The following is a 17,632-nucleotide window of genomic DNA, read 5'->3' on the forward strand; positions in this document are numbered from 1 at the left end:
GTGGCTTCTGATCGGTTCTCTTGTGGTTTTCGGGCTGTAAAAGCGTTTTATCTAAATCTTAACTGCCTCCTGTGTTGTACAGCAAAGCTTCATTACTTGAAAGAAATTATAAAGGATGTTTTATATACTTTCTACAACCAATTACCAATTAGACCATTCCCTCATTACAGAGTCAATTACCATCAAACATTGCTGAATTAATAAGATTCTTAAGTTTATTATTGTTTATTATTATTGCTTCATGAGATACACAATCAAGGCTTTAGAGAATGATTCGTTCTGCCATGGACTGGAATGAATTACTCATGAGCGTTTGATCAATATACTGTATATTGTCGTGTAGCTCAGTAGTTTTCACATGCGAGGCTGTTTTCAGAGCTGCTAGAGGAGGCATGGTGTTGCTGAAATGACAGCGTGTTGCATTGCTCCTGCCTCCTATTTATGTTGCTATAGCAGTCATGGTGTCCATCGTTTATTAGTCTCGCATTGCCAGACCTATCTTTACAGTGCTAATTGTTTATTAACCTAAGCCCTCCTCTATAGTGAGCTTGTTATTGACCACACACCTTTCTGTTTGACTTGAAGTGCTCTGTTAAGATTTAAAGCAGTTAAATGAAGAGAAATCAGTTGGAGATGTAATGCAACATATTGACATAGCAACATCTCCTAGAAGCTGGGGTTGGTAGAGGCAAGTAACGTAGAGAATACTGCATATTCTCTTTCTGTCTATTTAATGTTAAGAGAAATAAAGTAAATATAGCAGCTTTAAAGGGCATTAGTAGCAGCATTCAATAACCAATTGGTTCATGGATCACAGACAGGATTAAATGAAATGATTGGGTGGATATGATGCCGAAGTGACAGAGAAGTTTAAAGCCTGAAAAAGTAGAAGAAAATGGACCAATAAGAGAAGAAAGTTGACCTTTTCTTCCACTCAAAGCAAAAAGCTTAATGATTGTGTGTTTTCAGGTCTTGTTATATTGTGAAATGGAAAAGCTACTAATCGGCAAGGCTATAATGGAAAGACAGAAACAGAGCTGAGCTTGTTCTCCTCTGTGGTTTCAATTTATGACTTCACTCTGTTCTCTGTTCATTAAGTAGCCAAGCGTCATAAATGCTGCGGTGACATGCTGCTCTGCAACTCAACAAGTGGGAACCAAATCTACATATTAGCACTCTTTGGAAAATGTACACTTGCCACCACCTGTCAGATCTAAGACCCTTGATGTCGCTTCCATCTCATTTCACTAACTTCATCGCAGACGTTTTGATGCTCTTTAAGGTCACCCTGGGGAGAGGGAGACTGAGTGCGGCGTGGTCTCCAGCCAATCAAAAGTTCACGCTGTCTGTGACTGATCTTGCTTTACGTCACACAGGGAAGAAGTCAGAGAAGGTTTGAGAAAGAAAGGCTTAAAGACAGTTTAGAGAGAAAGATGATGACTAGCTGGGCTTCTTTTTGCTGGAGTTGTGGAACAAGGTGATTAGAGCAGCAGACTGCATGGGGAGCTGTGGCCGCTGAGTCTCGAGTGATGATTAAAGTGCATGGAAAGAGTTGCAGAGAGAGCGAAAATAAAGGGGAGTAGAAGTGCATGTGTGTGGATGGAAGATGCTTTCCCAGCTTCAGCACTAAATCCTATTTCATCCTGATACTGGACTGCGTGATCTGATGAAAGATGCTTTATGGTTTAAATGTCCGTGCTGCATTTGTCAACAACAATCTCCATTTATGAGGGAAATACATCACTAAGCAGTATATTTTTATGTCCATCTGGGTGGGAATGTATGTGTTTGCTGTACACAAGTTTGATATACGTCCCTTTGGGTGCACAAGAGATGTGTGTTGATCGGATCACGCAGAGGGTGAATCAAGATTTATGTGAGAATGTGCATGTGACACTATCATGGAAAGGCGCTGTCAACAGATATGAATTTGAGTCTTATGATCTTAACAGCGTCTCCCAGAGCTATTTTGGAGGGAAGTGAAAGAAAAAGCATGTCACTCACTCAGTCGCTTCATCTAGGCCTACTTCTGATATTTGGGCGAGGAGTTTTCACACATCCCTAAATGCCTCATCCTCAAGACTTAAGTGCTCAGACAAATAACTGCATTAAGAGCCTTCAGGATTATTACATAGACAATACATTACGTCGACAAGAGGTTCAATTTTAAAATGTCCACAGGTTTTCAACACTGGGCAATGTGTATGAATGGATAGAGAAGATCATTGTTCCAGGAATATAAGAATCATGTTAGTGGGTTTAATAGTGGTAAAATATATATATATATATATATATATATATATATATATATATATATATATATATGTATGTAAACAATATATATATTTGTATGTAAACAATATATATTTATGTATTTTTATTCTTTTACAGTATTTGGGGGCCATGGGGATTATAAACAGGAAGATATTTGTTTACATTTTGGCACCATTAAAAGTATGCCAAATTAGCTATTAGCAGTTCCTGTTGGTATTGTACCCATTGATGCACAGACAACTATCACTGGGTTACTTTGATACAGAAGAAAACTTGCTGTGATTATTAGGCAAGTTCTGCCGTTATAAGGCGCTTTCTCTAAACAGTTGACTTTGTTTACCTTGTATGGCTAAAAAAATAAAAAAGACAAACTGAAGTGTTCCTCTTCAGGTCAGTGTCATCACTGACACTTTACTGGATCTGGCACAAAGCAGCAGCTGTATTCACTTTGTGCTGAAACAAAATCCCTTTACAAAATTTGTTAGCATTTGGCATGCGCCACTCTGTAAAGATAACAGGGACAGATTCATTTTTAGTGGCCAGTGGAGATAATCAAGGGAATGACTAATTACTGACAAAGCTAGTGAAGTAATTGCTATTTATTGATCTGTTTTTTTTATTTTAGCCAGACTGGTGTGCTTTCAGAAGTTCACAGAATATTGTTTGCCCCCAGGTTTGGATTTTTAAACTTTTTTTTATTAACCATTAAAAAAGTTGAAAATCCATTTAGCACAAAAACAACCCTTTACTTTAAATGTTCAATATGCAGCCAAGTAAATTATAAAAGTGGTCCTTTATGCAAGAGTTTCTTCTTGTTTTTTTTGTTTTTTAGCTTTTCCATGACTTGTGGTGCAGCTCCTGAATTCCCACAGCGAGTGTCTTAATTGGAAGAAGCATGTGGTCCAAGTTATCCTTGTGCAAAATGAGCACAAACTAAGCAATGAGGAAGAAATGTTTCCTTACGAGAGGTTTCCAAATTCTCCCCCTTTGATCTCTGGCTGCTTCTGAGACAATGTGACACACGGGGGGACAAAGGGAGCAAATGTCTTCTCTAGATTTTGGTTTTTGCAACATCATTAGAAAAGGGAGGAATTTACATGTCAAAATTCCCATCCATCCATTAACCCTTTTGATCTGTGATTTGTGTCCTGGAGACCCCAGCCCCTCTGTAACAGCTCAAAAAAATAAATTAAAACTAAATTAAAATATTTGATGAGATTTGCATAAAAACGCAACTTTGAACAGATGACATGTTACAACGTCTGCTAAACTACACTTTACTTATATACAATGAATTTTCATTGTCGCTTATATTATTACACTATATGGTGTTGACGGTTTTTATGCAGCTCTACCTCTACCTAAACCTCCCAAATTTGGATTTTCTATCTGGATTTTTAAGAGGTCTAATGGAGGGGGTTAAATGGGATGCAAGTGACCCCAAACATAAGTAACATCACTATGTAGGATAACATTTCAGTGTCTATGAATTACCTTTTAACAAACTAAATGATTACATTTGTTCATGCATAGCAAACATAAAACAGGAAATATTTCCTTTGCCCATTTGTGGCAAAAGGAAAGGCTTACCACTTCCAACATGTTCAAAGGAAACGATTTATTAGATTTTGCAATAATAATAATAATAATAATAATAATGACGTTATAACATACAGCAGTGGGGTCTGTGGGCAGTAAAACCAATAGTCAACAAAGAGGGTTAATGTATTATGACCTAACTTGCACCTGAAGAGGGCGCCCTCACAGTTCGATCATCTGTCTGTGTGCAGTGAAGGGAAGGAACGAAGGTAGGAACGAAGATGGATAGATAACAAACATTAGGACACTGAAATAGGGAGATAAGTAAAATAACACAAATAAAATAGTAACTATAAACCTCCAAACAGCCCATATACAACCTAAATCTCTTGTAGCCTATACTGTATATATTAATAAAGCATTCATTAATTTAAAAAAAGGCCTCTGAGGAACGAGTCCAGCATGTTCAACATCGTTTTGTCTGCCGGCAAACAGGAGGCCTACAGCAGCAGCTCCTGAAGCTCCAAACACATCTTTCCACATCATTCAAACGCTGCTTGTCAGACACGGTGCAGATAATACCTCAAGGCAAACATCTTGACTGTCTCTCCTGCAGCTGGAGAAACTATTTGTGTGTTTGTCTCCTCCGCTTCTTCTGCACACACACAGAGCATCAAACCGAAGAAGAAGTCATTGGCTCCGAGGAGCTGATGACGGAGGGAGCGCACTGTCTTCTCCAGGAGCGCATTAGCCCACAAAACACAGAAACACACACACACACACACACACACACAACACACAACACACACACACACACACACACACACACACACACACACACACACACACACACACACACACACTGCACCTCCGGCCAGTGGGATGACCCGTGTGTCGGACTGGGATGCAAATTTAAGTTAAGAACTTGTTTCCTTCTTCTTCTGCTCTTATTATTTTTTGTTTATTTTTGGAGGAGGAGACCTGTTCAGACGAGCGCGTTTACACTCTCCAGGAGCGCGCAGTGTGGCACACGCTGGAACAAACAACAGCTCAGTGCAGCGCAGGCAGGTTTCCGTTTTAAAAGCAGCAGGAGAGGCAGGAGAGTTACGGAGTCCGCGTGGAAGCGGTGTCGGTGCATGAGGAAGACGGACACCGGGATATTGAGAACAAAATCAGCGGCGGAACTTGGATATGGCGGGTGTGAAGACGTTCGACCTTCTAGTTGGAGTTGTTTTAGTTTTGCAGTGTGTGGGGGATTCCCGAGCCGAGATCACAGCCAGCAGCGGTAAGAACCAGCACCTTAAATATGAACCAGTCCTGAGTTCGAGAGGTCCGTTTCTTAATGCAGAAGTCAAATGCGTCTGCAAAACATGCAGGAGAAAACAACCATCAGACACGTGTGGAGTGTGCGTTGCTTTTGCATTAAGAATGACTGATTTATGCTCAAATTGCATCCTTTGTGGGCGTATTAAAAAAACCTATATCATATATAAATGTGTGCAAAAAAAAAAGAAGACCGACACCCTGAAAGCTGTTTCTCTTTCATTCTTTTATTTTTAGGAACAATCTATGTAGAGGAGGGCAACATGACCTCCTAACTTCCTTTTTTTCTGTCTAGATCAAAGACATTGTTGTATTCTAATTATTATAATTTTTTGCATGTTTGAGTTAATTGCCTTTCTTTTTTTTCATCTTTGCTCATGCATTTCCCCCTCAGGCTGATCGGATTATTTCTGTATATTGTAGTAATACAATCAAAGCAATCAATGCAGGGTATGCAAATGTCAAAATCTGTAGAGGAAAAATGTCTCTTTTTGTGTTTTCTGGCATATTTATATGTGAGATTTTCCTCTCAGGTATGACCTGTAACATCCTTCGGCAACTTTTTGCAGATTTGAGATCAGTAACCATTACGTAGTGCAGGTGCTTTCTCTGTAGAAGTCCTACAGAGGAAATGCTGCACACTCTGACCATCTTGATGTCCTTGATTATAAGACACAGTCAACACTGGAGAATGAGGACTCCAGTGTGAACAATATCCCTACTGTAAAGCCACAGCGTGTGCACCTAAAGTCCACTAATCTCAAATCTAGTCCATCAAACACACACACACACACACACACACACACACACAGCTTGCCCTACGACAGACTATAGAATAAGTTCATGCCAACGTCCTGTTCACACAGGCGAGCTCTTGTTTCCCAGAGCTTTTATTGCTGGCAGTGGATTTTCATCACATATCAGAAAGTGGTTAGAGAAATGTTGGGCTGCTGACAGTGACTGTAAATTAAACCCGTGTGTGAGTGCAGACCACAGAGTTACTGGAATGTATGGCTCTCTTTGGGAGAGATGCTATCGGCCGTGTGTGACCGTTCACACACACTTTTTAGTTTCACACAGGCGTACTCGGTCTTATTTATGAATTCAATCAATCTGCTGGGCTGCTGCTGCACTCTGGCTCATTTCACATCAGTGCTTCAGTAGAAAACAACGGCTTGTGTGTGTTTCATGTGAGATAACTATCAGAATGAAGCTTGTCAAAGGTTGCAAATTGAAGGAAACTCCCCAACATCCATAAACAGAATGGGATTTTTCCTCTCAGAGCGCTTCATCGCTCCATCTCCTGCTCGAGCTGGACACATTTAGTATGTAGGACTGTATTTTTAGACATCTAGGCATCCCTTGTCGTAGACTGACCTCGGCTCAGCTGTAAGAAGCAGCCCATGTCCTTCCTTAGCTAGGCTTTTATTTATAGAGCACAGGTGGACTCCTCTGCTCTCTGGAAGTAAAATAATAATGCATCATTCACTACCAGAACAGACTTGTAAAAAGTGGCTCAGCAGCTCCAGAAGAGCCTGAGATGTGAAATACTGGTTGCACTTGCATTTATTAGTTAGATGAGCTATGAAGCACATCTGGGTGAAATTACACAACATCCTGTGAGCTCTGTGAATCATTTTTTTTTTATTTTTTATATATAACCTTTTAGTCTGTGGCTCACTCTGTGATACACTCACCAGTGACACACTCACAAAATTGGGGCTGATTTGGGGGTTAATTTCCACTCTGGTGCTTCTCTCGGAGTGGAAAAAGAGATGTTCCACTAGAGTCTGGAGTGTGTCTGCATAAGCGATAGAAGAATGAAAGAGGGAGAGCGTGAGAGAGAAAGTCTGGCCTCATGTAATGATGCGGTCTGATTTAAAAGCCTGCGCTGAGGGCTGCTAATGTGCTAAGATTGTGGCTGTGTGTGGAATTGAATTTGTTGTGGATGCTCAGAGTTGTGTTTCTTTGGTTGGTAGAGGGTTAATCCGCTCACAGGCAGCGATATGGATGTCTTTAGCTCCCTCATCCATCATACTGCCAGCAGCCACCTCTGCAATCATACAAACACACACTCACATAGGAGTGTGAGCTGCAGAGAAACATGCAGACTGGCTCTGAAGTTTGATTTTCATGACAATGGCTCCTATAGCTTGTACTATTTTAGATCCAGTTCCAAGTCAGCTACAGTATAATACCTGGATTTCTTAAACTTCCAGGCCAACAAATCCCTTATCCAATCTTTCATTCTCAATCTCTCTTTAGTTGCTTCACTCTGACTCTACAGGTGTTCATAAAGGAGCTGATGGCGTACAGTATACAAACGCGTGCTAATGCCTAGTTCACACTGCAGTACTTTCAAAGTCGTCAGATCGCTGTGCTGTTCACGCTACACAACTTACTGTATTGTAGAGCTGCAAAGATTAAGCGATTCATCGATTAGTTGTCAACTATTAAAATTATTCGCAAACATGATATAATTCTGATCGGTTTGAGTCATTTTTTATGATAAAAATGTAAAAGTTTTCTGATTCCAGCTTCTTAAATGTGAACATTTTGTAGTTTCTGAATTCCTCTATGACTGAAACTGAATATCTTTGAGTTGTGGACATAACAAGACATTTGAGGATGTCATCTTCGGCTCTGGAAAACACTGATCAACATTTTTCAACATTTTCTGGCATTTTATAGACCAAACAATCAGTTAATCTACAAAAATAATTTGCAGATTAATCAACCATTAAAATAAACTTAGCACAAAAAGTAAGGAAATTTGTGTTTGGTAGATTATTTCTCTGTGGTAACAATGCTTTTTGGCAATACATCTTATACCGTTGGAAAGCCTGTTTAGTTCCCTTTTAAATGGTGCCCCATTTATAAGGAACATTCATTTGTGGGATGAGCAGCAGCAGCGCTGAGTATGTGTGTTGCGTCCATGAAAAATTTCCCAAACAGGTTATTCTGCCATTGACTCGTTTGGTGTTTGGTGGATTGGATGATTGAAGTTTGAAGAAACAAGACATATTGGCAATTTAACAATTTATTCATTTTACAAACAGGAGCCTCAGTAGCGTGTGGAAGAACCATACACAGCCACAACAGCCTGCCACCTCCTCCTTATGCTGGTCACCAGCCTGGTCACACACTGCTGTGGGATGGCATCTCACACAGTCCTGACCTCAACCCCATTGAACACTTGTGGGATCAGCTTGGGCATGCTGTTCGTGCCAGACTGACCAACACAACCACGTTGGCTGACTTGCGACAAATGCTGGTTGAAGAATGGGATTTCTTTCTTTCCTTGTATCATGCTTGTTGATGTTGTCTTTGGCACACATGTTCTCAAAATAGACACACGTCTTTACTATTTATAGCCTCAAGGTGCAACAACAACTTTGGTCCGTGTTGGAAATGCATAATGCATAGCACATAGTGTTCAATCGCTGATTTGCGAGCGCTGAGCCAGTGCCGATTTGCTTCTGATCTGGGGCTTTTGTCATCAGCTGGCATCTTTGATAACTTGAGAACGACGAGTGCTCAGCCTCAGACGATTTGTGTTCTCTAGGGCTGAGTACCGAATTCAAGGGATCACGGAAGGCTTGTATCATGTGGACGCGCCAACAGTTTTGTTGTCATCGATTAGAATTCCTCATGTGGGCGACAGAAACTACGCACTACGCACTATAGCTTTAACCTGAACCCAACAATTTATCTCTGCTAAGTCTAACTGTAATTTAACATCAGAGGGTCTGTTGGAATGGTTGCAGAATGAGAACTGAGTCAGGACAGGGAACATCACAGAGCAGTGAAAAAATATGTGGTAAAAGCCCTCCGCCCTGTCCACAGTAAAATCCCAGTGGTTTAGGTATGATACTCTACATTTACAGTCATTATTTAATATTTTAATTGATGCCTTCATTTCCCACCAAACAAACTAAAACGATTCAATGAGGGATTTACAAGGATTGAGATTTGATATTAAACCGCATCCCTTTTCATGACAAATGCTGCCATGTTGCTCTCGTCTCTTTGTCATGCTGAAGGAATGATTCCCAACATAGACTGTCGGAGAACAAAATGGGAGGTCTGGCTCAGTCTACTTTAGTAAAGAGATTGTAAGCCTTCTTGGAATCTGCCCTCCCTCCCCCCTGTCTCTCCCTCTTTCTGACATTGCACATTTTAGAACGGACAGAATGAGCTAGCCTCTTTATTGGCCCTCTGAATGACCTGCTGAAAGGATCTGCCATGAATGGATGACGGGGGTGGGGTGGTATGAGAGACAAGGAGGGGCGGCGACGGCGGCTAGGGTTTATGTGCTGCCCTGTATGCAGCCACAGTGGGCCATGCCATACATCGCGGAGGCAGGGAGGCAGGGTCGCCCCCCCGACCAGCATGCAACAGCAGCACCAGGCTCCTGCATTAGTCACGCCTGGCCCTCGTCTCTGAGCTCCCTGCCCCTTTTACTCTGGGAAGAAGCTAAGTCTGACGGCTTGAGAGGGCCGGAGCGGCACACAGAGTTCAATAGGCTCAGAGACAAAGAGCAAAGAGGCCACTAGTTAATGAAACCCAGTGCAGTTAAGCTCCTCTTTAGCTTTTCCTCATTGTCTTTCATGTAGCTCAAAAGCTCATTCACTTCCAATTGTTGCTGAATGATTTGGGGAAAAAATCGAATTGTGATTTTTCTGCCAGATGTTGCGATTACGATTCAATTTGCGATTGTTTTTTAGCCACATATCGCACCTTCTACGATCATGTAAATAAAGTAATAAAATAAAAATCCACAGAAAATAATAATCTCTTTAAACAATCTGTGATATGTAACATTGTTCTGTCATTTATCTTATGACAAAACAGTAAATATAATAATGAAAAGAGGAATAAAAATTGTTAAATCAAATGTTACACCAAACATTTAACAAAATAATTCACATTCGATTAGTCGCGGTCTTCACGATTAGCTAATCGCATTATTCCCCTCGCAATTTCCCCTCGTTGCTGAGCAGCCTCACAGCACAAGAGAAAAGAATTACAGCTGCATAATACAAATATTACTCTCTAAAGTATAGTGAGTAATGATTAACAGTATAGGTTATTATATTAGGATAAATAATTGGTAGGAAGGTTAAAGGAAAATCCTTCCCTTGGTTGCTCTTACACGGTTATATGTTGTGGAGATCCAGGACTAATTTTGCGACAAAGTGTTGGTGAGGGATTTGGTGTACAGTATCTAATTTCTTTTTGCCTGCCTCATTTGCCTTTGCATCTGTTAGTTATTTCCTGTTACAATCAATCAACATAATTTGACCATATACGTATAGTAGTATGTCAAATATATATATATATATATATATATATATATATATATATATTTGTGTTTTCTTTCTCTGGTTTTGTTCTTGGAAGTTATTCTCTTTAGATTCACCTTCTCCTGTTAAACTAGAGTGTAGCTACACAGGAAATATCAGTGTACATGCCAATTATCCATAGGAAAAATATCTTTTTTAGGGGTGATTTTTTCCTTTGAAGTAATCTTATCTCACACAATCTTTCCTTTCCTTTTTGTTGTGTCTTGCCTTAATGCTGAGGACTGGATGGTTGAATTATGGGTAACATGGCTTTACCTCAGCCAAGTTTCATGCAGGATATTTTGAGTGTCTCATTAGATCACAGCAGGCCTATAGAGGGGTTAAACCCTGGCACCTATAAGCCTGACACACACCAGTAAGTGCCTGGTATTTGACGACGGTGACCTAAAGTTCACAGTGCTGAATTTTATGGGAACATTGCATAAAATGGCTGGCTGGTTGGCACTCAGTTGTATGGCCTGTATCAGGGGTCCCTGTTGGCTAAAGCCTGTTATCTTGAAGACGTAATGATGTGAAACAGAGTTGGGATGATTTCATGCTTCATACACAGCAAACCTGTTGGAGAGGTGTTTTTCGTGTCTGATGAAAGAGCGACAAAGATAGAAATGACTGGCAGGTGTTACAGGACAACTATGAATGTGTCCTTTCAAATTATTAAAGATAATAGGGATTTAGATTTGTATTTACCTCTATCTGGGTGTTTCAACACACAAACCCTTTCAGGTGCCCATACTGTAGCTGTGCATCACAACACAAACCAGCTTATGCAAATGTAAAAATGACAAACAGTGCTGGCCTCCTTTCCACGCAGCGCCTGCACCGAAATGATAACAAGAAACCAAAGATTCGATGCTCTCGCTGACGAAAGTTGAAAGAAGCAGCTCTCCAAAGGGGAACAAAGTGTTACATGCATGGCTATCATGAAGGAGAGGAGAGAGCGTGGTGTTCCAGGTCGTCCAGTCGTGCTGAAAGAAGATAAGGTGCTGGATGTGCCTGTGTCACACCACCCTGAAGCAGGCTTCATATCCTGAGCCCAGCAGGAGCGCTGGCTTGGCTTTGTCCCACAAAAGCAAGTGTCACTCACAGGGTTTACGGCATGCTGCTACATGCCTTTGCCTATATGTGCAACTGTGTGTGGAAGTTTTCTCTCTCACTCTCTGTATCTGTCAGTTCCCATTAACTTTTGTTTTCTGGCTTAACTCTTATATTTTTAAATTCAGACAGCTGCGAGTGAGGTGGATGAAGGCAGGATCAGCGTGTTGTTGTTCGGGCTGAGTTTCAAACCTCAGTACTTTTTGAGTCCAGACTGAAATTTGGCACTGAAGGTTTGGTCAGATTCTTGGTCTTGTTTACTTATTCTCTCGTCAGATAAAAGGTCTGGTGGAAACACTTCAGAAGTTTGTCTTATTTTGTTAAAAGTAACTATGGCTTTTGCAGGGTTTCTTGCAAATTGAGTTATTGTTTTGGCATCTATGCCAGTGTTCCATTCCATTTCGAAATGTTAATTTGACCGTTCACTAAACCCCTCCTGGTTTAGTAACTGTAAGCTTTGGATTCACATGCTGAAGCTATGCACATGGGCGTGTAGTAAGAGAGATACTCTGTACAAGAGTTTGAAGGGTGGTGTCTTTGTTTTAGCCTTTTCAAAACCAAAAAACACATAATCAAAAGTGTAAGGGATGGTTTAAACAGTGTGTTTGTCAGCTCTAAAATAAGATGCAATAGCTAATGGTCAACTGTGACATTTTGAGCAGTACCTACTAGAGATGTTCCGATACCGATACCAGTATCGGTATTACCTCCGATACTGCCTAAAATGCTGGTATCGGTATCGGGAAGTACTGGAGTTTATGCACTGATTCAATACCACGTAATAAAGCCCTAAAGAAAATCTACGTTAAAGTAGTTTATTTATGTTCTTTTTCCATTATAACTGACTGTCAAAAAAAAAAGAAAGTTCTGTGGCATTCATTGTTTGTGTTTGTTCATGTTTCACAAAGAGTTTAACCTGAGCCAGACCGTACAACAAAGATAGAAATCATATCACATCCATACAGGGATAGTAGTATACAGAAACATAATAAAATATATGACACACTGGTATCGGATCAGTACTCGGTATCGGCCGATACGCAAGTTCAGGTATCGGAATCGGTATCGGGAAGCAAAAAATGGTATCGGACCATCTCTAGTACCTAACCCTAGTTGCTAGTACCTGTGACTGATTTCCCTACGTTATTTAAGGTGGATTGAGTCAGCAAAATGCAAAACACCTTCATTTATTTCAGTGAGTGTAATTACTTTTAACCTGTCCTCCAACCTAACCTCAGGTTTATTGGTCAGTTTATCATGTTAAAAGCATGCTCACTCGAAAACCCATCAATTACAGTTTTATAACATGCAGTTGTTGCTGTGATTAGCCTGCTAATGCTGCACACACTTGAGTATGTTCAAACGATGTTTTGAGCTTTGCCAAGTAACCCCTCGCAGACATTGATGTGTTTTCCTTTGCTAATAGATCCAACATTGCTTCCTTTGTTACTATGCCCGGAAAATGTCTCCACATCCCCTGTCCAGAAGTTTCTTTTTCCCTACCAAACTCATCCTGACAAAGGACAAGCATGCCCCGCAGCAATAGCTCTTCACAGTGCAAGACTTGATTTAACAAATCAAATCAAATTTATTGGTCACAATCACAATCATACACAGTACAATGTGCAGTGAAATTCATTGTGTACCTGTTCCGTCTCAATAAAAACAATAACAATAAAATCCATAAAAATAGTAATATATACAACACGAGAAAATTAGGTGGTGGGTGGGGGGCTAGCCACAGTTCGCATTGAGCAGACGGACAGCCTGAGGGAAGAAGCTCCTTCTTGAAGGGTGAGTAACAGTGATCCAGGGTTCTCTCTCCTCTGGTGGGGCAAGTGGTGCTGACAAAGGTCTGGTCTGACTCTCTTCAGGTTAGCACTGTTAAAATCCCAGTCTACGATGTACAGCCTGGTAGATAACGAGAGCCTCATGTAGTTCAGACAGAGCAATGTCAGTGTTTGCTTGTGGTGGGATATAAACAGCACTGATGAGACATACTCCACCTCCACTTTGACATGCCGGAGCATTTTTAAATGGAAATGAAAAGATATACAGCCACGAGTGTGTGTTTCTGCGTGAGAAGGCAGAGAATAGAGCTGTGACTTTAACTCCATCAAAGTTGATTTCTGTTTATGTTATGTTATGTTATAATTACTGTAATATGGATAGAACCAATCTTAAGGATGTATAAACTGGTTATTGGTACTGTCATGTGCCTTTCTGGTGAACATATTGTTCTATATACTTGGAGGGACTTTTTGGTGGATTGATAATGATGTCTTATAACACTAAATGCCACAGAAATTGACTCAGATATTGGCTGTGCAGCCTCAGGGAATTAAACTTGGTCATCTGTTGGAAAGAGAATGGTAAACATTGTTCTGCGACTTGTTTTGGCTAATTCACTCCTCAATGGAGTCATGAAGACTTATAATACATCTGCAATGCTTCCTGTCTGGCTTTGGTGTTCATCACTTGACCCTTCAGGAATCAGGATTGCCAGGAATGAGAGGATGAAAGGACTTTTCCCAGAACCAAGCAAAGGTTTCTGGAGGTCAGGGTGATCTTTTTTTTTTTGGCGCATGCAGTTTTCTGGACAAATTAGTTCCAGGGCTTCCCAGCTGTCCACCTCCTAACTGGGCGCTTAGCTCATCCCGAAGCTGTAAACAGGAGGCCAGTTGGCAGCTCGTTCATAATGGGAGTTGCACTTGCAGCACATTTTCATCTCTGTCCCGTTTACCGCTTCTTCTTTTTCGTCTTCTAACTTGATCACACATGCTTGATTAAACAGAAATGAGCCAAACCGAGAAAAAGAAATCAACAAGTGATTCTGGTAAATGAGATTTAGTTTGTGCCAGGTGTTTGGGTTCCTGTCTCCTCGCCAATGCTTACTAGCTGAGAGTTTCTCCCAGAGCTCAGCACAGAGCCAGGAACAAAGGCTTGCTTTGAGGCTTTGTGGTGATGAATTGCAAGGTGTAACAGCGGCCTTTGTATGAGTCTACTGTATGGGAGACAGAGAAAGTGGGAAACTCTGTCCAGGTAACTAGAGACTCTCAGGTCTTGATCCAGTGGTATGTCCTGCACTGACTGTGGGAGTTAATTGTGTTTTCTTATACAGTCTAGCGAGAACAACCTGCTATCAAGGGAGGTTGTGAAGTGTACACATGTTATGATCGAGAAGGCAACAACACATCAATTTAATAGGCACAATAGATCAGAGTCTGTGGTTTGGCTTTGTAAGCAGTACATTGGCTGGTCTGCAAGCCGAGACAAGCCTGACTGCTTGTGGCATCTCTATTAAATACAGGTATTTGTTATGTATAACTGAATGTGTCTGTTTGTGCTTGGGAAATTTAGCTTTCCGTTCCTGTCCTTTCGTCTTTGACAAAGAAAGTGCGAGGAGCAGAAAGTGGTTGCCCATACAGCTAGGTATCAACCACGTTTTCACCCCTCGCCCAAAGAGGGAGGCTCTCAATCATTTCTGTCTGAAGGTGAAGGGTCTTTTGTCTAGTCTTCAACGTGCAGTATTTGCTCACCGAGTGTCACTTTGAATGAATGCTCTTCAGATTTGGCCCTATCTTGCTGAAGCACTCTGTCACCTCTGTAGGACTGCTGAGCTGCTCTGTGTTAGAAATGTATTACACTCTGTTCCTAGCAGCAAGGTGTTGTATTAAAATGGTAAATTACATTCATTTTCGGTAGCTAACGATGTCCTGCCAAAAGAATGTGATGAATGGTGTTTGTTATGGAGAGAATTCTTGGTGTTTGTGACCATTAAAAGGGGTTAATGCGAGAGCTGTCTTGTCAGGTGGTGAGAGGAGCCCTAACATCATAAAGTGATAATTGACTCACTTTTAAAGGCCTTTGTCTCCCGTGCCTCAGAGTGGCAAGTTAATTAGTGTGAGCAGTTTAATTATGAATATGTTAATCATACCATTGCACACAGTTAATAAATGTGCCCTTCCCTCAAACAGGTGGGATGGGAGTGAATGACAACATGCAATGTAAAACCATGAAATCAGTATGAGATGGGATTTGTAGCTGATAGATGTCGTAGAAGTATGTAGCCATTGTAGAAAAGGAAAAATAAACTAAAAGAATATCCTTTTTTCTGAACCTCCAGCCTCATTTTGATGTAATTGCTCAACCCAGAGGCAGTGTTGAGGGGTTTATCATTGCACTGTTGTCCCACAGCAACCAAAAGCTGATACATGTCTCAGGCAGAGGAGGTCCAGATATTGATTAAATGTCTGGCCGGCTCCCCATTCAAGGCCTCTGGTATTACAGACGCTGGAAGTGGTCAAGGTGCCAACGCACTGTGCATCATCACAACTGGGACCTGCTTGCTGCCAACCTAACTTCATCTAAACACATTTATTTAAGTCATAAATAAAAAAGTTGTGGTGATGCAATTTGACACCTGTAATGCAATACATTTTCCCTGGTTTGTTTTTGGCCTGATAAAATGAAAGATCTGCTTCCTAGCACATTTTGAATGGTGGTCAGAAATGAATGCCCGAGCTCCAGACAACTGCCAACCCAATGATATATGTCCTGAAAATCCTATCTATCAACAAGCAGTCAGAATTGAAAATGAGAGGTGGCAATATGAATATAAATGAGTTTTTTTTATGTGCTTTTCTTGCCACAAATCTGCCCCAAATGGCTGGCAGAAGTGCTGGTTTTCTTTTGAAGGTGGGTACTTCAAAACCTTCAGTAATCTATAATTTCCCCGCTGCTACAAAGCAAGTTGGGCTGTTTGTGACTTAACACAATTTATAAAATGTCATTCAAAGTCACATAGCCTTTTTCTGCTAATAGGAGCTATTAAATATCATTCTGACAGTTCTGGTCAGAGCAGAGCTGTATGTCCGCTCGTTTTAGAGATGATTCATGATTTTTGATGCTTATTAGGGATTAGACATTCAGCATGTCAAAGTGCCAACTAAATCTGGAATTACTGTTGAAAAAGTGTCATTTAACGTGACATTTTCTCAACTGAACAAACACAATGGAAAATCATCTACAAAGAATCAAAGGCGAAGTTATGATAGAAGATAATGAGCTAAAAGTGGTCAAAACCAGCATTTCCCTGAACCTTTGTTTATATGTTTTCTGTAAAAAAAAAAAGCTTCCCTCCTTCAGGGCTTTTTTGTCTTTGCAGAGTCACTTGCAGAGAATTAGTGGGAGTGTTTTTCCTCAATGGTTCAGTGGATCAAATCAGAGTTCAGCTCATCAGATCTTTTGCTGAGGCGTATTATTGTTTGAACATCAATCATGAATCCAACGGTCTATTGAAAGCTCAGGGCCAATACATGGTTGCATGTCTTTATGTGCACAGCCAAGCTTTTGAATGCACGTGTGCATTTGTTTGTATAATTGTGTATGTGTCAGTCCGACCTCTATTTGAGGTTATTGAGCAGCCACTTCACAGCTGCCAGCTAGTGATTGTGTATTATGTGTAAACAGATGGAACAGATTGAGTGAAATACAAACTTAACAAATGTTGTAGGCCTGTGTTGTAAAGGGACAGGTAGATAACTAACTATGTGGGCTAGTTGAATCAGGGTACGAATGCCTTGTATCAATGTTTGTGGGCTATGCAGAATGAGTTGCTCCAGTCAATAGCACCATGGAAGTTAAAACCTGCAGAGCTACACAAGTCTCTTTCTACCTGGATATAATCAGGATCTCCTTCTGCTCATTCCTGTTAATGTTCCTGTGTCACATGTGATTAGCCATCAAGCTAGAATGATTGGTTGCCTGCCTCCTGCTCTGCTACAGAGTGACCATGAGCGGCCAACTGAGGATGCGTTTTAATAAGCTGGAGATCAGCTGCCAATCAATACTTCCTGGAGTACCTGATGGTGGAGAAATGCATTATGAGCATTGACATATCCTGTACTGTACGCCTTATCATACAGTACGTTCTAGCCTGTTACTTCGATCTGTGCTTCTTTCCCCTCACACCCACTTATTCTAATTTTTCGTCCTGCCCCAGTTTTCTTTTAACATGTGAGCTCTGTAAAAGATGA

At 40.8% G+C, this 17,632-nt stretch overlaps 1 protein-coding gene across 1 annotated transcript in view; it reads left to right on the forward strand.

Annotated features, from left to right (window-relative positions):
* Positions 1 to 4,632: 4,632 nt before the first annotated feature.
* plxdc2 (plexin domain containing 2) overlaps positions 4,633 to 17,632 on the forward strand; it is a 95,774-nt gene continuing 82,774 nt past the window's right edge. Inside the window, exon 1 of the mRNA XM_031292987.2 lies at positions 4,633 to 5,098. Within this exon, the coding sequence (XP_031148847.1) occupies positions 5,005 to 5,098 (94 nt within the window). The 5' untranslated portion in view covers positions 4,633 to 5,004. The remainder of the gene's footprint in view (positions 5,099 to 17,632) is intronic.

Source organism: Sander lucioperca, chromosome 23 (assembly GCF_008315115.2).
Source record: "Sander lucioperca isolate FBNREF2018 chromosome 23, SLUC_FBN_1.2, whole genome shotgun sequence".
NCBI lineage: Eukaryota > Metazoa > Chordata > Actinopteri > Perciformes > Percidae > Sander > Sander lucioperca.